Source organism: Streptopelia decaocto (assembly GCF_964273445.1).
Source record: "Streptopelia decaocto genome assembly, chromosome: 13".
In the NCBI taxonomy this organism is placed as follows: domain Eukaryota; kingdom Metazoa; phylum Chordata; class Aves; order Columbiformes; family Columbidae; genus Streptopelia; species Streptopelia decaocto.
The window spans coordinates 674,234-695,525 of NC_138668.1; the positions used below are offsets into that span (position 1 = coordinate 674,234).

The 21,292-nt window shown below is 43.8% G+C and overlaps 1 protein-coding gene across 10 annotated transcripts in view; it reads left to right on the plus strand.

Moving 5' to 3' along the window:
• Positions 1–21,292, plus strand: part of TRRAP (transformation/transcription domain associated protein) — a 71,021-nt gene that overhangs the window by 32,824 nt on the left and 16,905 nt on the right. For 4 of the 10 annotated variants that reach the window (XM_082064061.1, XM_082064070.1, XM_082064065.1 and 1 more), the window contains 21 exons: positions 249–407; positions 491–625; positions 762–872; positions 1,428–1,574; positions 2,155–2,368; positions 3,038–3,163; positions 4,968–5,114; positions 5,989–6,191; positions 6,842–6,963; positions 7,774–7,987; positions 8,247–8,426; positions 8,785–8,931; positions 9,536–9,655; positions 9,936–10,223; positions 10,835–10,972; positions 11,359–11,471; positions 11,965–12,100; positions 14,950–15,141; positions 17,772–18,000; positions 18,219–18,484; positions 19,224–19,324. In XM_082064061.1, the coding sequence (XP_081920187.1) occupies positions 249–407; positions 491–625; positions 762–872; positions 1,428–1,574; positions 2,155–2,368; positions 3,038–3,163; positions 4,968–5,114; positions 5,989–6,191; positions 6,842–6,963; positions 7,774–7,987; positions 8,247–8,426; positions 8,785–8,931; positions 9,536–9,655; positions 9,936–10,223; positions 10,835–10,972; positions 11,359–11,471; positions 11,965–12,100; positions 14,950–15,141; positions 17,772–18,000; positions 18,219–18,484; positions 19,224–19,324 (3,488 nt within the window). The remainder of the gene's footprint in view (positions 1–248; positions 408–490; positions 626–761; positions 873–1,427; positions 1,575–2,154; positions 2,369–3,037; positions 3,164–4,967; positions 5,115–5,988; positions 6,192–6,841; positions 6,964–7,773; positions 7,988–8,246; positions 8,427–8,784; positions 8,932–9,535; positions 9,656–9,935; positions 10,224–10,834; positions 10,973–11,358; positions 11,472–11,964; positions 12,101–14,949; positions 15,142–17,771; positions 18,001–18,218; positions 18,485–19,223; positions 19,325–21,292) is intronic. The other 6 variants (XM_082064064.1, XM_082064062.1, XM_082064067.1 and 3 more) reach the window with 3 other exon arrangements.

Below are 21,292 nucleotides of genomic sequence, written 5' to 3' on the forward strand. Positions count from 1 at the left end.
GAAAAATTATGTATCTTAAAAAAAAAACTTAATGCAGGTAAGTGCAATCAGTGGTCCCCACTGAAAATTGTAGCCAAAGTTTTATTTTCAAAGCACCAGTTACTTTTCTGGATTGAAAAATTCGAGCATGGTAGAGATTTAGCAAGCTTGTGGATGAAAAACTGTGTTACCATTTTATTTTGGTGTTAGTTTTTCTGTAGAATTCTGTTGGTGAACGGCCTCCCATGACTGTGAAACCATCGTTTCAGGTTTATTATCCAGTGAGACATCACCTGGTCCAGCACATGGTTAGTGCCATGCAGAGACTGGGCTTCACTCCCAGCGTCACCATCGAGCAAAGGAAACTGGCGGTGGATCTTGCCGAAGTAGTTATTAAATGGGAATTGCAGCGGATTAAAGACCAGCAGGTAGGAAGTGTCGACAGACTGGTGAAGATTGAGCTGCTGTGCAGTTAAATGCTTTCTTAACATGCACGTCACTGGTATTGCAGCCAGATTCAGACATGGATTCAAGTGCAAGTGGAGATGGATCAAGTTCTGCCTCGTCTGCTGTTAAAAGAGGATTGTCTGTTGATTCTGGCCAAGAAGTGAAACGATTCAGGACAGCTACGGGAGCAATAAGTGCTGTGAGAAAAACTCAGATTTTGTTCATAGACTCTGAAATTATAACCTGTGAATGGAAGGTTATAATTCTAGAAAACCCTTTCGATCTGTTCTTGTTGTTAGCGTTTTCCAGCGAGGTTTGTGTTTTGTGCCGCGCAGGTGTTTGGGCGCAGCCAGTCCCTGCCCGGCGCGGACGCGCTGCTCTCCAAGCCGATTGACAAGCAGCACACAGACACAGTCGTCAATTTCCTGATCAGGATCGCTTGCCAGGTAGCGTGGTTATTCTGAGAAGCGAGTACCAATGTGGCATTAGTAGCCACCACCAGAAACCCCTCTTTCCATAGGAGTCCTTTTGTGCTTGGATTATCCTAGTATTTGTGGACTTTGTTTGGCTGATAGGTTAGAAACTTGAGTGCAGAATTGTAAAAAAGTGTTTTAAGGAGGAAAGAAATTGAATTTGATAATCAGTTTCTGCATGTTTTCATTTCACACCTGGTGGATGTTATACATGAGAGGTGGGTTTCAGCTCCTTATTGTTGGCGTTATTTGTTTATAGCTGATGCAGGGACCGTGCACTTTGCTGCTTCGTTACTTTCTCTTTTCAACAAGTCCTGTATAAATTAGCTAGCGGTTTAGATGCCAGTGTTGATATTTACTACTAGTTGTCAGCTTTTTGTGCAGTTAAAGGCCCTGTGACTATACTGATAAAACTACTTAAGCTCACCCATTTCAGAAATAAGAAATTATGTGCTTGCCTAGAATGGATAATAAGTTAATGAGTTGGCTACAAAAGGGTGTCATTTGTGAACTCTGATGAATTGCTAGGTAAATGACAACTCAAACACGGCTGGTTCTCCTGGGGAATTACTGTCTCGCCGCTGTGTCAACCTCCTGAAAACGGCTTTACGACCAGACATGTGGCCAAAATCAGAACTGAAGTTGCAGTGGTTTGATAAGCTGCTAATGACTGTGGTAAGTACCATTCTAGGCCCGTAGGTCTTTAGGTTTCTCTGTCACATATTTGGTGAATAGTGATATCCAGGAGGTTCAGGAAAAAGAAAAATGCTTCTGCGGCAAACAAACTAACAATCTCAGTGGTAATTTTGTAGCTTTAGAATAATATGTCTAGGAATATTTTATTTCCTGTTGTGTTTTTTTTTTTCCTAGTTCCAAATAGCCCCTTTTCTTACCTTTAAGTATTACTGCTAGTAGAATGTGCTGGTTTAGATCTTCATGGAAGGCCTGTGTCTGGAAGCTGCTGACAAATAGATAAGCCATTATCATCTCCAGAAAGCATTGAGAGCCAGCGAGCTTGTGGGCAACTTTCAAAACTGAGGAACATACTGTAAATGCTTAAGTAACATTTTTATGGGTAAAGATTTCATAGCACCTGGTATTTTACTGTTTTATATTGTGTGACGTCCAAAAGATTGATTTGAAACTTGGCTAGTGTAGAAACTCAGCTTTATTACAGGTTGTCAAGAGGTTTGTTCTGAACTTGCTGCTGCGTGGTTTCCCCCACTGGCTGCATTTGTGTGTGTGCTCCCTGCAGGAACAACCCAACCAGGCCAACTTTGCCAACATCTGCACGGGGCTGGAGGTGCTGAGCTTCCTGCTGAGCGTGCTGCAGCCGCCCGCTGTGCTCAGCAGCTTCAAGCCGCTGCAGCGCGGCGTGGCCGCCTGCATGACCTGCGGCAACACCAAGGTTCTGAGGGCCGTGCACAGTTTGCTCTCTCGCCTGATGGGGATTTTTCCTACAGAACCAAGTACGTGCTATTTTCTTCCTACTTTTATCCTTTATTGCTGCATAACTTAAGGGATTAAGGGCAGGGTGAAGACACTCTTTGGAATGTGTTAATATTCTGTTTTATGATTCCTGCATTTAATGGTCCATTTTAGCTTGCACTTTGAACCTCTGCTTAAAAAAGTAAAGCTGAAATAAGTAATCATGTGGAATACATCATTATCCATTGACATCAAAACTTAATAACCTGTGGCTGTCATAACTTCAAGAAATGCATGTTATAAATTTAATGTATTTTTGCAATTATCATATTTCAGCTTAAGAAGTGCAGTTTCTTTTAGTTGTTAAGCTTTTCTGTTTTGCTACAAGGAAGGGAGAGTGTGAAAAAGAAAGACAATAGGTAATGTGCTATGTCTTAATATAAACTAATCTCGATAATCTTTATTAAACACATCAGTAATGTAAGACTTCTCATCCATATGAATTATTTAGAGGTAGTGGCACACTATAGGAACATACTGGTTGTATAATAAAGAGGTTTATATAAGTGAAGGATCTCTCGTGTCACCTTGGTTTATTAGCGAGGTGAAGTTCCCGCGATGGTGTGGGTGGGTGGATGTTCGCAGTGTAACTGTTCCTTGCTCTGTGCCTGACGTTACCAGAATTAAACACGACTCTCCAACCTCTGCAGGTACCTCGAGTGTCGCTTCCAAGTATGAGGAGCTGGAATGCCTTTATGCTGCGGTTGGAAAGGTTATTTATGAAGGACTTACCAATTATGAGAAGGCCACCAATGCTAACCCTTCTCAGCTCTTTGGTAAGCCTCACGGCTGCAGCAGCCATTGTGCAGTGCCCCCTAATGAGTGTGGGCTTTGTCAGGAGCTTTTCTTGTCGGTAAGGAGCTTGCAGTCCGGCACCCATCGTGCAGAGGCGGCTGCGGGAAGCGTTTGGAGCTGACTCGAGACGTCTCGGGATGTCTGTTCTCTGGGAAGGAAGGGACGGGGGCTCGTTCCACGCTGTTCCTGGCAGCTGACGTGGCAGCTCTTACTGGCAGTGGGGAGCTCCAGCTGTGCTGGTGGAACCTTTTGTACTCAAAGTGCATTGGAAAAAGATGCGGCACTCAGATTAACCAAAATACAGAGTAAAAGTTACTGGAAACTTGTTACGTGGAAAAACCAAAATCCTGTGGGTACTACTCTAAGGTATAATAGAGTATTTCAAGGGATCTGGGCAAACAGGTGTTACTGCCTTATACTTCATTTTTCAGTTGTCTTTAAAGCCACTTTTATCGGCTGATGTAGGTAGTGTAGGAAGATTTATGTATTTATAAATCTTGAGTTCTCAGTAAGCAGAAATTATGAAAATACTATTTTTTCTTGATTGAGCAAGTCTGAATTTTTAGCATATGCCATTCTGAAGACCTGAAATTTTATGTTCTTGTTCTTTGTACTTAATTAACTGGTAGGGAGCTCAGCTACATACTATGATTACAAAGATATATTGGATAATGCTGTTTGGCCCAGAAGTGGTTGTGTTGGTCATACGGACTAGAAATTGCACCATTTTGGAAAACTTGTTGCTTTAAATGGCAAATGACCTTCACTGTTGTGCTCTGTGATCTGTGCAGGCAGTTGTGATTTCGCCTGGGGAATTGCCTGTTTCTCAGGTGTCAGGCGGTGCCTTACAACAAACTAACCAAGAAAGATGTTTCTTACACTGCGTCCGGAGTCCCACTGGAAAGCATCAGCACAGTCTCACCGTCAGGTGGTGCATAACTTACTAAATCTGTGCTTGAGAGGCTGAGCTGCGTGTGCCACGTTCTGTGCACGTCTGGACAGCTTCGGAAGCAACCGTTCAATGAACAAAGCGCACTTCTGTGAACGTTGCTGTGGGCCTCTCCGGGCGATGGGGCTGCAGAAAGGAGAGGAATAGCTGCAGGCTTTGTGGAGGGTACAGTTGGACAGGATGTTTGTACTTTTAGAAAGAGTTAAGTACTTTAAAACAGAGATGTTGCTAAAAGGGACTGGTTTGCGTGGATGTGGATAAGCTGCCAACAGCTGTGTCGTTTGAAGGGAGCGTGGTCTCGCAGGCATCGTGCGTTCACGAACTGCCAGAAGTACCTGTTTCAATAGTGTTCACTTCTTCACTCTACAGTAATGGATTTATGAAACTTTAGAAAACCAAGATTGTGTAACTTTTTTAAATTTTTAATTACTAAACCCAATCCTATTCATGTAAAAGTTTTGCTAGTTTTTGCCACTAATGCAAAGCTGCAACATTAGGAGTTAGTTTCACTTTGCCTGGTTAACTGTTTGTTGTTGTGAGGCCTTGGAGCAGTATCTGCTCTCAGTTCCTCTCTTTCTCTCTTTCTCCCCCTTGTCCATCCATCACACACATAGATACAGAACTTCCCAATATTTTGCTTATTGCAGAAATTAAACTTTAGATTAAAGTTGAGACTGAAAGGTTTTCTTCCAATCTACCCAGGTTTCTAGTCTCTGTGACCTGGGTAGGCCCGTGCTGCTTTCATGGCAGGACAAAACACAGGTAGAACATTTCCTCTTTCTTGCTTGTGTCACACTCAATAGAGGTTTTACATAAGTGTTGTTTTTTATCCCCAGGTACTTTAATGATCCTGAAGTCTGCGTGCAGTAACAACCCCAGCTATATCGACAGGCTGATTTCAGTTTTCATGCGATCTCTGCAGAAGATGGTCAGGGAACACTTAAACCCACAGGCGACAGCAGGAGCAGCGGAAGCAAATACAGGTATCGCTTTAATAGACTCTTTGTTAATACTGGAACAACAGTTTGTGAAATTACCTTGGTAGAGCTGATGCTTTTGTTTTCGTGTCTGTACAATTCTCTCTAAGCAAATGAACTGGGTCACGAGTCGTTGCAAAGCTAATCAGATGTTCTTTTAGAAAAAGAATCCCGTGCTAGTAAAGACGGCTGCAATTTATTAATGAATAAGCTGCTGAAGAAAATACTCTGAAAGAATTGCTGCTGTTAGATTCTGAGCTCATATTTTAATTAGGTAAATGAGAACCTTGGAAATTTTATTAACACTGCGAAAGAATTGGAAAATTATTCAACTTGACAGATAAGCAAGTCAGGAAATTAAGAGAACAGAATAGATGTGCTGCATCATATGATATTTCTTTCACAAGTTTAATTGCAGTTTTTCAGCACTGGGATTTCATGATATCTCTTAGCAAAGATTTACTGAAATGGAAGCCCACAGGTTTGCTTTAGGATTCTGAATGGATTTGGGTGCTTTGGAAGGAGTCTGTCGCACTCCTTTAGGAATGGAAAGTAGTGCTTCTGAAACGGTTGTTTCTAGATATATATGTCCAGGTAGGAGATATCGTGAGTGACCCCCGGGTGTAGTGAAAAGGTGGGAGCTGTGGTGCTCAGGGATGGGGTTTAGTGCTGGACTGGGCAGCGCTGGCTTAGCGGTTGGACTTCATGGTCTTAAAGGTCTTTTCCAACCAAAATGATTCTGTGATTGTTGTATCTGTTTCTAAATTACAGTAGCTTATCTTGAAAATGTCTTTACTAGGCGTTTGATAGTCATATATACATATATATATATATATATATACACATATATACAATGCTAATCCCCCTCCTGCATCCATAGCAGGTACGAGCGAGCTGGTGATGCTGAGCCTGGACCTGGTGAAAACTCGCCTGGCCGTGATGAGCATGGAAATGAGGAAGAATTTTATACAAGCTATTCTAACATCTCTCATTGAAAAATCAACGGATGCCAAAATTCTGCGTGCAGTGGTAAAAATAGTGGAAGAGTGGGTGAAGAACAATTCCCCAATGGCAGCTAATCAGGTACATTGAGAAGACAAAGTCATTATTGCACTCAAATACTAAATATGTGTAAACCACTGTTACAATTCATCGGTTTCTGACAGTGAGGCATCTAAGAGTCTGTTGTATATGTGTAGATGCCCCTGATGAGGTTTGGAATGTTTTGTGTCCCCTGGGAAGGTAACTGGAGGGGCTTGGTGTTTTTTAGGCTTATGTTAGATGTTTGATTTCAGATGCTGCTTTGCTGAGATCTTGTTTTGAAGTAAAGAATTTAAAATCCATTTCAGATGAAGTTGGCTAGAGAGATCCTTCCGGAAGAACATGGCTAATGCTGGTCTAAATCATGTTATTCGTGGAACATCTTGTGGCCTCAGTTTGCCCTATTTTCTGTTAGAGTTTAGTACTTGACAACCTAGAGCTGTATAAAAAAAACTACTCTTTTTTGTAATCTACAACTTAAACCTGTTTATAGTAATGATTTTAAAATTCTCTAGCATACATTGGAAGGATTAGTTTGTTTTTAGGAGCTCTGACCCCTTTACCAAGCTATTTTTCAGTATTGAGAGCAAAGGAGCGACACAAAGGGAGGCTGAGCTGGGCTTTGGATGTGCCAGTTCTCTGCGTGTTTTAAGATGAATTGACAAAATTAATCATGTCTTCTTTTAACACAGACGCCTACTCTGCGGGAAAAGTCCATTTTACTAGTGAAAATGATGACTTACATTGAAAAGCGTTTTCCAGAAGACCTTGAATTAAATGCCCAGTTCTTAGACCTTGTTAACTATGTCTATAGGTAATTATGGCAATTAATAATTTATTGCAGCTTATTGGTTCATAGTTTGTTCCATATATGACCTTTGTAACGTGCCATCAATCTTTTTAGGTCTGAATTCGGTGTTTGTGGTATTTACGGAAGACAATGTGAAAACACAAGTCCCTTAGAAGGGGTTTTGGGTTTGGCTCCACTAAAGTATCTCCAGAGTAGCAGCCTGTTCCTGTTCCGAGATGCCAGGGTGTCCTTGCAGCTGCTCGCATCCAAAAAGCTGCGGTGGCAGCTGGAATCTGACCGTCTTTTGACAGCTGTAGCCTATTAAGACTTCTGTTTGTAAAACTGAGTGTAAATTATACTTTGAGGAGACTTTGCTAGCTAAACTGGCAGGTTTTGTAACATGGTGAAATAATGAGAATAGTTACCATATTAAAAAATGCCAGCTATTTAATCTTGTGCTGATGACTCACGTTATTTTGAGTTCCCGTTTGCTGCTGTTAGTTTTCTGGTTAGCTGTGTCAAACCCTCATATGGACATGGTCAGAAGGTTTTATCAGTGAATGTCATTTGGCATTCCCAGCAGGACACAGGTGCGGCTGAATTTGGTTCACGATTATGATAAGATTTTATCCTGAAAGAGTTTTTTGCAATAGTTCTGGGGAAGTTTTCCAAAAGCACCAGTCTGTGCTGTTTCTCCGAAGGGCTGCCCGGGACGCGTGGCGCACCAGCCGGGCTGCTCCAGAACTTCACCTCTGTGCATTTTGCTGGTTCTGTATGAAACCCAGAAGGTTTCTCTGTCTGATGTCTCTGGCACTTGGTTTCTATCCGTTTCAGGGACGAGAGTCTCTCTGGCAGCGAGCTGACGGCGAAGCTGGAGCCGGCGTTCCTGTCGGGTCTGCGCTGTGCCCAGCCGCTCATACGAGCCAAGTTTTTTGAGGTCTTCGACAATTCCATGAAACGGCGAGTTTACGAGCGCCTGCTTTACGTGACCTGTTCTCAGAACTGGGAAGCAATGGGCAATCACTTCTGGATAAAACAGTGCATCGAGGTAGGGAAATTATTCGTATCAGAAATACAATTGTAATTTGACAAGTATGTTTTATTCCCCATTTTCCATGGCTGTGTTTAAAAGCATTATGCAATTTGCATCTTGTAACGTGTATTATCTGTATCAAAGCTAAAAATACCAAATCTGTTGCCTCAGATACTTCCAGTGGTTGATAAATACTAAACGATAGTGGTGTTTTCCTTGAAATGCTCCAGTAAAACGTATATTTAACAACTCTTGTTGCTTTTTAACGCCTTAGCTGCTGTTGGCGGTGTGCGAGAGGAATACGACGATAGGGACGAGCTGCCAGGGCGCTATGCTGCCCTCCATCACCAACGTCATCAACCTGGCTGACAGTCACGACAGAGCAGCCTTCGCCATGGTCACCCACGTCAAACAGGAGCCTCGCGAAAGGGAGAACAGCGAATCCAAAGAGGAGGTAACGGACAGAAAATACTGCACTTACAGAAATCCTTTTGATGGAATACAGCTCTTCCTGGTTTCTCATCAAGTCAGTCTGGAGGCTGTGTCTTGAGCTGATGTGCACAGATTATTCTGTGTATCTTGTGTTTAATACATTGTACTTTAGCCGTGCGTGGGTTTCTCAGAACTTCCTTCATTTGCGCTGACCTTTACTACAGAACTATAGCAATTCTATATCTGAACCTGAGGAACTAGCAGAAATAAATAGTGAGACCTGAAATAAGTTGATTGGAAGGGTATTTTGTGTTTGTTTGGAAAAAAGCACAAGTGCTTAGGAAAAATGTGCACACTCTGCGTTGTTTGCTTCTGCATAGGATGTCGAAATAGACATCGAGTTGGCTCCGGGGGATCAGACCAGTACACCCAAAACGAAGGAGCTTTCCGAGAAGGACATTGGCAATCAGCTGCACATGCTGACCAACCGGCACGACAAGTTCCTTGACTCCCTTCGAGAGGTGAAGGTGGGTACGGGTGGGTTGTTCTGACTCCCCAGGGTGATCCTCCCTCCGCCTTCAAACAGACCTGATGGGCTTTTTTTTTTCCTTTTTTATCTCACACTTCTGACTTTTTTTTACTTCTTTTTAATGACGACGTCTCTCATGATCTCGTGTGAGCTCTTACTTGCATAAAGTAAAAAATTCTTAAGCCTTCACTTCATTGCTGGTTGTTACTGTATCCCATTCCACCTGCAAGTGTGTTATAACCGTTCAGTTAAGGAAACAATGATGGCAAAGACCAGGTATAGGATCAAAAAAGTGTATGGTATCTTAGGATTAAATAATTCACAAGAAGATAATTTTAGCTGAAAGCCATGTTGAAATCTCATGGTAGCAACAGTTCTATCCATTTTTTTTTTAAATGGTTACAGTACTGATCCAGTCTCGATCCATATGAAAATACGATTAAATTCTTGTTACAGTCGTCTGTATTGCTGAAGGAAACATTTTTTTCATCTGTTGATTGGAAAAGGCATTTGCATTTCTGCGTAAACAACTGTATAACTGTGAACTGTTTTTCCATAGTATTAATTGTATTTTCCCCGTTGATTTACATCTCCGTTTCTAGACGGGAGCGTTGCTGAGCGCCTTTGTGCAGCTGTGTCATATTTCTACACCATTAGCAGAGAAGACCTGGATTCAGCTGTTCTCACGACTTTGGAAAATCTTGTCTGACAGACAACAACATGTAAGAGTCTCCTCACAGATGCTCTTTGTGAATGACTCGTGTTCAGGAAAATGTGTTTGTGTGATCAATGACTCGTTCACTTGCTTTGAGAAGTTTGCCGTTCTTGGTGAGCAGTGAATGCTGTATGCCTCTGTCAGTACACCTTTTGAAGGGAACAGGACCCTTCAATTTAAACAGAAATACACTTATCAAGTGATTGTTCCCTGCATTAACGAGATTTTTAATCAAAACTCTCTAATTGAAGAATCAGAATGAGCAATGGTGATGTGTTTCCCTGCAGGCTCTAGCGGGTGAAATCAGCCCTTTCCTGTGCAGCGGCAGCCACCAGGTGCAGCGCGACTGCCAGCCCAGCGCCCTCAACTGCTTCGTGGAGGCCATGTCGCAGTGCGTCCCCCCCATTCCCATCAGGCCCTGCGTCCTGAAGTACTTGGGTAAAACCCACAACCTCTGGTTCCGTTCTACGCTGATGCTGGAACATCAAGCCTTTGAAAAAGGACTGAGTCTGCAGATCAAGCCTAAACAGACGACAGAATTTTACGAGCAGGAAAGCATAACTCCTCCTCAACAGGTAGCGTTCTATTGATTGAAATGCCTTATGAAATGTGAAGAGAAAACACACAGTGACAGTATAGGACAATAATGTCATAGAACCATTTAGGTTGGAGAAGACCCTTAAGATCATTGAGTCCAACCATAGACCCGACACTGCGAAGTGCACCACTAAAGCACGTCCCTAAGCGCCACGGCTGCGTGTTTTTTCAGCACGTTCACTGGTGGTGACTCCAGCACGTCCCTGGGCAGCCTGTGCCAGTGCCTGACAACCCTTCTGTCAAGAAATTGTTCCAGATATCCAATCTAAGCCTCCCCTGGCGCAACTCGAGGCTCTTGCCTCTTGTCGTACTGCTTGTTATCTGGGGACACTGACCCCACCTCGCTACCACCTCCTTTTGGGTGCTTACAGAGAGGAAGAAGGTCTCCCCTCAGCCTCCTTTTCTCCAGGCTAAACAACACCTGTTACTAGTTGCTTGCTTTCTAGATTTTTTTAAGAGAGTTCCTGTCAACACTTTGCTATTTCCATGTCTTTCTCAATTTTCTGCAGCGTAGAACGTGGTTTTGCTACCTGCTGTGCTTTATAAGGACAGCTTGACTGTGGAGAAATCTGTGTGCTTCACATTGTAGGAAATCCTGGATTCCCTCGCCGAGCTGTACTCGCTGTTGCAAGAGGAGGACATGTGGGCCGGCCTGTGGCAGAAACGCTGTAAATTCCCGGAGACAGCAACAGCTATTGCCTATGAGCAACACGGCTTTTTCGAACAGGTAACGCCAGTGGTGTTAGAAACTGTTTGAGTAGTTCTGCTGTCAGGATGAATGTTCTGGTCAGCAAGAAAATATTCTGAATATTAATAAACAACTTAGTCTATTAACATAGTGCCCCAGCTGCTTTACTGGCTAAATTAGTTTAAGGCTGTTTCATACCCAGATAAGGTGAGAGTTTAGAGCACATCCATCAGTTGTTTGTTACAGCTCTAAAGCTGCCAAATATTGACGATATTCAGGAATGACTTAACACACTTCACTTTTTTTTTTGCTAAACTTTGAATTTATAAAAGAATTTATATAAAGAATTTATTTTTAAATAAAAGAATGTTCAGTTAATGTGGCTATAGCAAATGGAAGAATGAAGTGGTTTGGATTTTATTTAGGCACAGGAAACTTACGAAAAAGCAATGGAAAAGGCTAAAAAAGAGCACGAACGGAACAATGCTTCCCCTTCCATCTTCCCCGAGTACCAGCTGTGGGAAGATCACTGGATCCGGTAAGGCTCTAGGGCTCACGTAGAACAAGTGTAAACCCCGCAATTGAAGTAGAATACTCTGCTGGTTTAAAGCATTAGTCACGGGAATAAACGTGCTCGGGACTTAGCTCAGATACAAGGGCACCTTAAGGGAATAAAGCCCGCTCTTCTTTACTCCCTTAACAGACCCTGAGAAGCGATCTGCCTGAAGTGCTGTACAAATGTAATTTGCTGTTGGTAGAACTGGAGCTAGAATTTGTTTTTCCGATTTAAAATGGCTGTTCTGGGAGACCCGAAACGCAGCTCTTCCCTGTCCACAGATCTCTGTGTTAGAACTGGGAATAAGTTCAAAAAAGGAAATCTTCCCATCTGGATAGAAGTTCTGCAGTGGTGGCAAAGCTGTTCATAGACAAACAAATATGCAGATAATATTCCAATACACAACATCTATAGTCACTTTTATTGAAATTTTTGTTTTTCGTCACCGAATTGACACTGGTTTTGATTTTCTCAGTTGCTCCAAAGAACTGAATCAATGGGAACCTTTGACAGAATACGGCCAGTCCAAAGGTCACATAAACCCTTACTTGGTCCTGGAGTGCGCGTGGAGGGTGTCCAACTGGACTGCCATGAAGGAGGCCCTGGTGCAGGTGAGCGAGGGCGTCTCACGCTCCTGTTAGTGTCTTTGTTGGTCTGACTGCGGCGTTTTTAACCAGTCGGAGTCACGGTTCATTTCGCACACACCGTGAGCTGCTCTTTGGAAGCTTTTCTCGGATGTCCCAGCTCAGCTGGGTGGTTTGGCCGTTGAGGTCATTGCAGCAGACGAGCTTGGCTCTCTTTCCTGTCTCTTTATAAAGCTGTACTATGTAAGGAATGCAGCCAGGACAGGTGAAAGACACGGTGCATGCTAACAAGACATTAAATAGAAACAAATGCTTGCCACGGGAGTGTGTGCCAGCAGGGTATGCAGAGAGACTTAAAATGGGACCCTTGCATGTATATGGGATTACTGAAAATAATTTGATATTGAGGAGGGACTGTTTTTGTATTTAACACCTTTACAGGAACAAATTTCCCTTTTGTGAAAAGGAGTAAAGTAAGAAAATATATCTGTTATCATCTCCCTGTCTGTGGGAAATGTAACTATGCTTCCGAGTGTAAAAAGACAAAAGGCCATTGCCTCTCTTGCTCTTCCAGAGCCTTTTTTTTTTCATGGTAAGTAAAGTTGTTCACCTGTGATCAGTTAATGTAGAAACATAAACCAGATGCAGAACTGAAATCTGAAAGGTGAGAATGCTGCACTACATCACAAGTGGAAAGGAGGCTGCTGATCCTCATGGCACCGTTGCTGTGTAGTGTGACATGACTGGAACTGTTCTGCTAAAGGTGCCAGAGTTTGGAATGAGGAGGCGAATTGCATATTTAAAATAAAGTGGTACTGACAAAGTTCTGGGTAGAGCCAGTTTTTTCATATTACAGAGAGCGAGCTGAAAGAATTAGTGCCTGGCTTAGTTGGGGTTTATTGTTTCATCAGGAGCGTTTATCTACCAGTTAAAAGTAAAATGTGTCAAGTTGACAGCTGACAGTTTAGTTTCATAATATTTGCAAAAGATAAAACATGATTATGAAAAATGCTGAGAATCCCTTAATTCAAACACCTTGCAGGATTAAGTTCCTGTATACAGAATATCCTAACGGCGTGCTTCATTGTGACAGCTTAGTCTCACATGATAAATATGGCACGTTATGTATCTCTTCCTCAAAATCAGCCTGAGCATTACATGTTTTTAATGCAGCATCTTTGTTCTTCTGTAACGCTTCATGTTGTCAGAAGGGAAAATAGGTGGATACAATCAGTGTGCTTAGCTTTAAAAGCCAATTTATGCAAACGGTGAAAGTTGTTTAATAAGTTACATTGCGAATGGAATTTTTAACTATTAGTAATACTGATGGTTCAAATTAAGTGGGTGTCTCTAAAGATTTTATCACTTTTTCAGCCCATATGTGGCCAAATGTGTAAGTAGCAAGCTGCATATGCTACCAAAATTATACGTTATATTTACATTAACTTCTTTTGTTCTTACAACAATTGGTGTTTTTGCCTCCTATTTATGTATGCTACTTCAATGGCTCATTATAGAAGTAATATTATTTGAGAAACCTTTTAAAGCCTAAACCAAGAAATGTCTTGTGCAGTAAATTATAAACCCTGAGTTCAAACCAAAGGAAATAGGTGACGTGTGGCAGGTTCTGGGTGTGAGGTCTGCAGGTGAGCGGAGGTGACAGCGCGAGCCGCTGCCGTGTGTGCGCGAGGGGCACCGTGCCGTGCCGCGGGCGCGCGGGGGGCGCCGTGACGCTGTGACGTGCGTGTGCTCGGTAACGGGACCCGTACCGAGCGGCTGAGGAGACGGTGCTGCTGGAGCCGTCAACGGAGCTTTCGTGGCTCTACTCAGATCCTTGTAACGGTGTCAGGACACGTTTGCATAAATATTAAGATATGAAAGAATAATTGATTCTCTGCTGCTATACTTGCTACTCCAGTTTTATTGGCATTCTTTAATGTGACTGCAGTTCTATGGCTGATTCACAAGAGAGGTCAGAAAAGACAGCAAATGTGTATCAGTTTTCGTAAATCTTAGTGAAACATTTTTAATAATCTACCTAATAAAGTTGAGCTATTAACATAGCAAGTGGCCTTTGAGAGCACCCAGGACTCATTTCCATTTGCTCACATGGCCATTGTGGTTAACGATCCAGGAGATAACGTAATAAAGACAGAGATGATTTCACAGTGTAAATGGAAAGTGCTACCTGGCAGTTTCTCTTTGCTGGCTCAGGCGCAGAAGTCAGTTGAGGATAACAGAACTAACAATTGGTGGTTGAGGTACCGTGTATCAACGAGGAGATAACAGAGGGATCGCTGTGTCGTGTGTCAATCCGTAAAGGGTTTGGTGTAAAGCAGCAGAAAGAGAAGTGAGCGATTCCAGAGCGAAGGCCCGCGGGGTCAGCTGGTGAGCGCTGGTGCAGGCTCGCTGGGAAACACTCCCTGAGCCCGGCTGCTGGAGGCACTTGGCAGTTTCTAGTTGCTGTATTTCTACTGTTTGTGGATTTGAAGAAAACGGTGTAAGATTATTTTGTCCCTGATTTTAGCACTGTGACCTTGCTTTGCACCTGTCTCAGGAGTTACCCCAACATAAATGGGACGGTCACTTGTAGATGTCTTAAAAAATATTAACTGTTTATTCCCATAAACTTAGTGGTGTCCCAGAGCAGGCAGTTAGGGACTACAGTGCCAGCACAGTGTGCTGACGTAAAGGGACAGGATCCTTCCAAGGGAGAAGCTGACAGGACCTGATTTTGGAGGCAGCGCGCCTCATCTGCAGGGAAGCATCTTGTTTATTGACGCGGGGCGAGCGGGTTTGCGGTGTTTGTTTAGTTTTTTAAAGTCTGCATTAGAGTATGAACAATCTCTACCAGGCTTCTGCCTGTTCCCTCGCAGGTGGAGCTGAGCTGTCCGAAGGAGATGGCGTGGAAAGTGAACATGTACAGAGGGTACCTGGCCATCTGCCACCCCGAGGAGCAGCAGCTGAACTTCATCGAGCGCCTGGTGGAGATGGCGAGCAGCCTGGCCATCCGCGAGTGGCGGCGCCTGCCGCACGTGGTCTCGCACGTCCACACCCCCCTTCTCCAGGTGAGGATGAAGGTGCTTTATTGCCAGTTATCTTCCTGAAGCAGTTTTCAGGACTTCCAGTAACTGTGAGCATAAAATATTTTACTGTACGGTACTGATTGGTTTTTTGTAGTGGTATTTTTATGGTAAAAGTTGCAGAATGTGCATTTTGATTTGGATTCCTTTTAAAGTTTTTGTAGTTCACCTGAATCCATTCTGTTTGTGGCATACTGAGGTAGCTCTTTAAATATTGATCAGGTGGCTCAGCCTTTTTTGTGGGCTAATGCATGATGCACTGCAGTACTTGGAGACCTTGAATGTTCAGTGGGTTTTGAAGCGAAGTCCATTTTGGATGGATATATTACTACATTATGTTACTTGCAGAAGTGTTGAAATAACCACCTAAGTGTTCTTCTCAGTTAAATGTGTTACATGTGGTATGGAATTTTGTCAACTCCAATGTACTCCTGTATTGTTTTAAACTTTTGGGCCTCGAGATGCTTCCAGAAGCTTCTGGAGATTGAGCCTTGTGTCCTGTGATGTGTGTTGGGCGGCTGCAGCCGGAGCGCGGCAGCGCGCCGGGCAGGACCGGCTGCAGCGTGGGGTCTGGGCAGCATCGTTCGCTTGTCCTTTAGGCTGTGTCCTTGCTTAGGTGTCCTGATGGACGTGCGCCCGGTGGCGATGAGCTGGGTCCCTGGCGAGGGAACCCTTCATCTCCAGGCAGGAATTCGGAACAGCCGAGCGCAACGCGAGCTGCCGTTCTTGAGAGGGCTGCGTTTAGTGATGTGCTGCTCGCGGGGCTCTGCGTGGCCCTCGCCTGCAGGAATGCGGGGCCCTGGCTTTCCGAGCTGTGTGTGATGTGGTGCCTCCTGTCCCTCTGTTCGGATCGGCGGTTGTGCCCCGCGCGCTGTGCCCGGCGTGGTTGGCGGGTAACAGATCCGCGCGGGCTGAGGTGCCTGTGCCGGAGCGCCCGGCCCTGCGTGCGCAGCGCAGACACCGGCCCAGGAACTGCCGCTTTGTGATGTAGGTTGATGCACCAGGTGAAGCAAATGGAGATGGAAGTTTACTTCAAACGGAGAGGACATTGTCTGTTAAATAGGTACAATGTTTGCTTTGTTGAAGCTCTACCACTAGCAGGCTTCTCCATGAAATGAATTCTTCCTGCTCGGGTTTCACTGATGTTTCACGTTTTTCCTCCCCCAGACTGGCAGTGTCTGCAGCATGAAAGCATTAGTGCTATGAAATAAAGTGTTTAAATGCTGTCAGATATCAATTAAAACAAGCTTTACAAATAATCTAATATGTATATATCCCTCCTGAAGAAATGATAAATCAGTCCATGACTGACCGAGGTACAAATGCAGCCATGAATTTGCAGTGCAGTAATTACTTTTTTTAATATCAGATAGTATGTGATTAAATACCTGTGAGAAAATTAAGTTTCTGTGATGAATGGGTGCAGGGTGAAGGTTAAGCTATTGTGAGAGCTGATACTGAGATGATTGTAGGAAAATATTACTGTGTTTAATTCATTTTATTTCCAGAGATTTCACGCTGTAAATTTGGACTGCCTCTTTTTTTTTTCCCTCCAAATAGTTATCTTATTTGGCTGATGAACAATGCATACAGCTGTTATCTGCCAAGAGGTAGCTTAGAGAATACTGCAGTGGTTTTATTGTGCTACAGGTAATTAAATTCGGTGTGAGTTCCCGGGCCCATTCTATGGGCGGTTGTTCAGCAGTGGCTGCTGCCCCTTGGTTTGCTCCTTCGCTGGAGCTGGCGCGTGACACTGGGAGCCGTCCTGACCTCGAGAGCGTCTCCAAGCGGAGGTGTGGGCAGAGCATCCTCGCGCCTTCCGGAGCACGCAGGCTGTATTTCTGTACATTCAGGTTTCTATCAGGATTTGGATCAGGCCCAGGGCATTTAGACTAGGAAGTTCTGTTAAAAGCTTTGATTTGTATTTCTTCAAAGTTCTGTTAAAAGTTTTGTTTAAGGTCCATATATTTACTTGATCCTTGTCTTTAGCACACTGTATATATATTTACTTGTGCTTTCCTGTGATTAGGATTGACGTAGTAAGTTCAAACCTGTATGCTAGAGTTGAATTCTAACTTGTGGTTTTATTTAGAAGTGTGTGGGGGTCTTTCCTTGATAGCATGTATATCTTAGTTGCAAGCTAAATTTAGCAAGCAAACCCATAGCATTACAGGAAGAACACAGTGATGTCTGCTTGCGGGCAAATGATGTTGGGTGTCCAGGTTTTGTCGAGTGAGGCCTGTGTGGAGTGACACTTGTACCCACCCCTGGAGAGCCGGCAGCCCAGGTCACGCAGGGGCTTGCGCACGCGTGTGAGGAAGGACTTCATGTCACCATTAGTGGGTTTTTAATCATTTGTTTGTTTATTAAGACTAGCGACCCATTGGTGTAAATTCTGTGGATGAATTCACCATTTCAGTTAATGACTAAAGTGTTTCCTATTTTGTCATTGATTAGACTGGCTAAAGGTCATTGAGGTCCCTAAACCAGCATAAATAGCTTCGTCTTGATCATTTAAAGGTGGCATCATGCATAGAGATCTTCTTCTAACAGTGAAATGGGCGAGTTTGTTGTACTATCCTTCATGAGAATTTATATTGTTTAATGGTTTCTAGGCAGCACAGCAAATAATTGAACTTCAAGAAGCAGCCCAAATAAATGCAGGATTGCAACCAACGAATCTGGGGAGGAACAACAGCTTACATGATATGAAGACTGTTGTGAAGACGTGGAGGAACAGGTTACCCATCGTGTCGGACGATTTATCCCACTGGAGCAGCATTTTCATGTGGAGACAACATCATTACCAGGGTAAAACTGCCTGGTCCAGCATGCATTCATCATGTAATTTTCCAGACAACACGTAGTTTGAAATAAGTTGTTATTCTTTTTATTTAAACATACAAAGATGCTATTGATTTTGACAAGCATTTGTTTTTTATTCTATTTCCATTCAAGTGTTTCATTATCTTAAGTCATCATTTCATATGTATTGCTGTGCAAGATATTGCTGAATGTATAATTTCATTTACAATGACAGACATTTCATGTGTTGTTTCTAGCCATTGTAACTGCATATGAAAACAGCTCTCAGCATGATCCCAGTTCCAATAACGCGATGTTGGGAGTTCACGCTTCTGCATCGGCAATTATCCAGTACGGAAAGATCGCTCGGAAACAGGGGCTGGTGAATGTGGCTCTGGATATTCTGAGTCGCATTCATACGATTCCAACCGTGCCCATTGTGGATTGCTTCCAGAAGATTCGCCAGCAAGTGAAGTGTTACCTTCAGCTGGCGGGAGTCATGGGCAAGAACGAATGCATGCAGGTACGGCGGCGCCGCCTGAGGCTCCTGGTGGGACCTGGAGCATCCCAGGGACCGCCAGATCCGCGATTCCAGGAAACTGCCTGTATCCACAGCAGGCGCTGAGATTTGCTGGCCGTGTTACGCCATGCCCAGAACGTTGTTTTAAGCAGTGCTGTTAGTCAAAAGCAGTCTTTGTCCTCTTTGGGCTGAATATCTGACAAATTAGCTGGATAGAAACCAAAGTGGAAATATGTGGGTTGTTTTAATTTTACAAGATAGGTAAATGGGAGGAACTTGGAAGATGATATGATTTACAATAGGAAGAAATGATACTGTTGCAAGACTAAATGGAGCTCTAAGGCACTTTGGAGCTTGACGCAGCGCGGGGTGCTGGCATGCTGAACTGACATCATGTGCTACAAGGAAAGGAAAAGACGTGGCTGTAGGCAAACCCCACTGACATGGGGTCCCAGCAAAATGGGACCTTATAATGATAACATAATATAATATAACATAAAAGACAAGGTGGAAAAGATAACCCATCACCTGATGAATATTGCCTATAGTATCTAGAGATTTTGCATAGACCAGTGGAAACGTAACATTTTTGTCAGTCCAGATTTTTTTAAAGTGAAAATTAAATGCTAGAAAGTCACGTTATTTAAATGTCAGGATAATATTTTGCCTATTTTTATGGCACTTTTGTTTTAATGAAAGCTTCCATTGTAGAAGGCTTTTCTCACTAAGGTGTATTTAACAGGGCCTTGAGGTCATTGAATCAACCAATCTGAAGTACTTCACCAAGGAGATGACCGCGGAGTTCTACGCGCTGAAGGGGATGTTCTTGGCGCAGATCAACAAGTGAGTACGCTGCCCGGCGCCGGCTGCTGCCAACAAAGATGCAGCTGAAGGTTTTCACCACAGTACTCGAGCAGGAAAGCTCTTCCACATGTTTGTACCAGCCTAGAATTGTCACAACCCTATAAGAAAGAAAAGGTACACGTGAGAGTTCCTTTGCAGTTTGAAGAGGGAATGGCTGCTCATATTCCCAAGTATTGTAGAAAAAAGCTAGTTAAAGCAAATGTTGCGCCAGTTCTCATTAAAAATGTTTGATATGTGAAGGGTGGGACAGGAAGGGACAGGGAGAACAGGCTTGGCCAAAGCTTGCAGATTAAGATACTTCTTGTTTTCCTCCCTTGGTCCCGTGAGCATTTAGTTCGACGAACTGATGTCTGACTGATGTCCTGGTGTAACTGTCAAACGGAGGTGCCTTTAGTTGTATTCTTAATGTAAATATCGCATAGAAAACCACAGAAAATGAAAGTTCAGTCTAGAAGCTCAGAGCTGCTCCAGCATTAGCTGCCCTTGTTGTTTCTCTAATTTGTTTCGCTGCTCATTGTACGTGTCGCATGCGTAGCTGCAGCGGGTCAGGCGCAGGAGGGTGTGCTGGCACGGTCCGCGGTGCTGGCGCAGCTCTGGCGAGCCCTGCCGTGTGGAAGCAGCGCTGGTTGGACAGCTGGACTGGAGCGGCTGGTGTGCGGGGCGCTGCAGACACCTTGCGCTGAGTGGTTCAGCACGAGGTGCAGGCCTTGCTTTCACACACCTGCCGCTCTGAGTTCTGCTGTATGCTGGCGGGCAACTAACCGTTAGGAGGAAGATCTCTCTTTAATTCAGTAAAAAAAGCCATCTCAGCTGTCAAATTTCGTTCAATGAGGCCAAAAAAACCCTTTTCAGATTTCCACAGCTTTTAGTACGGCTGGTATTTAATGGCAGTATTGCTACCTGTTATGTATGGGTGGAATTATTTCTTTGCCGCTACATTGTGGACACTTTGGGAATGAAATCCATCAGCTGGTAAGCTGTACACAGCAACCTCACGTAGCAATTTAAGTCAGGAAATGATGAATATCTTCTTCTGTGGTTACAAGAGAAAATTTTAAATAGGCAGAATGTAATTACTTTGATGGAAAGCACAATGGACTTTTTTTTTTTGGCCATAAGCAAGCTTAGTTTCAGCTGAGGTGTAAAGAGAGGGAAGTGTACCTTGCCCCCGTCTTTTTTTTATTATTATTTTTTTTAATTCATGCAGATGAAATAAAAGGCAACTCAACTATCTCTATTACTTCTTTCAGGATAGAATGCGTAAAGGCTTCTATTTAAAGCGTGGTTCTGTTGTACTTACAGCTTCCTAGTCTTACCAGAGCACGCGTGCAGTGTTAGCAGGGCGGCCGGGTCAGGGGGCGGGAGGTCGCCCTTAGGAGCGCAGTGAAGGGTCACCCAGCTCCCGCGGCTCCCCGGGCTGCCCGTCTGCGGCACAGGGGATAGAGACCGCTGGAAAGAAGTCATCACGGGCGTCAGGAATGATGGATTGCAGAGAACGAGAAACGAGAACCAGCGCAAATGTCCCCTTTCGTAAAAGGGAAGGAGAGATACAAAGTCATCCATCAGGCTGCTGCTGCGTAGGTCACTTCGAAACCTCCATCTAGGGGGCAGAAAGCCTCTGACGGCGAGGAACGTATCTGTGTGCCTTAAAATCTAATGCATACTTTGACAGACTTAAAAAACCCTCAGTCAGACAAGCATTGTGTTACTTCAGTGTGGTTCATCTCAATGTTTATTCTGTAAGCGAGAAGTGCGGCACTTTCTGTTAATGAGGAATCTTGGAACGTTTATATTTCTTCATTTCAGTAAAGCGTATGTGAGTTTTCTCATCCTGCAAAGTTACGCAGACTCAAGGGCCGTGTGTGTATCAGGGTGAATCGTGCCGACTCCTGGGCTGGGATCACTGGAGGAAACCCAGAGAAAACAGAAGGCTCTAACCAATAATTG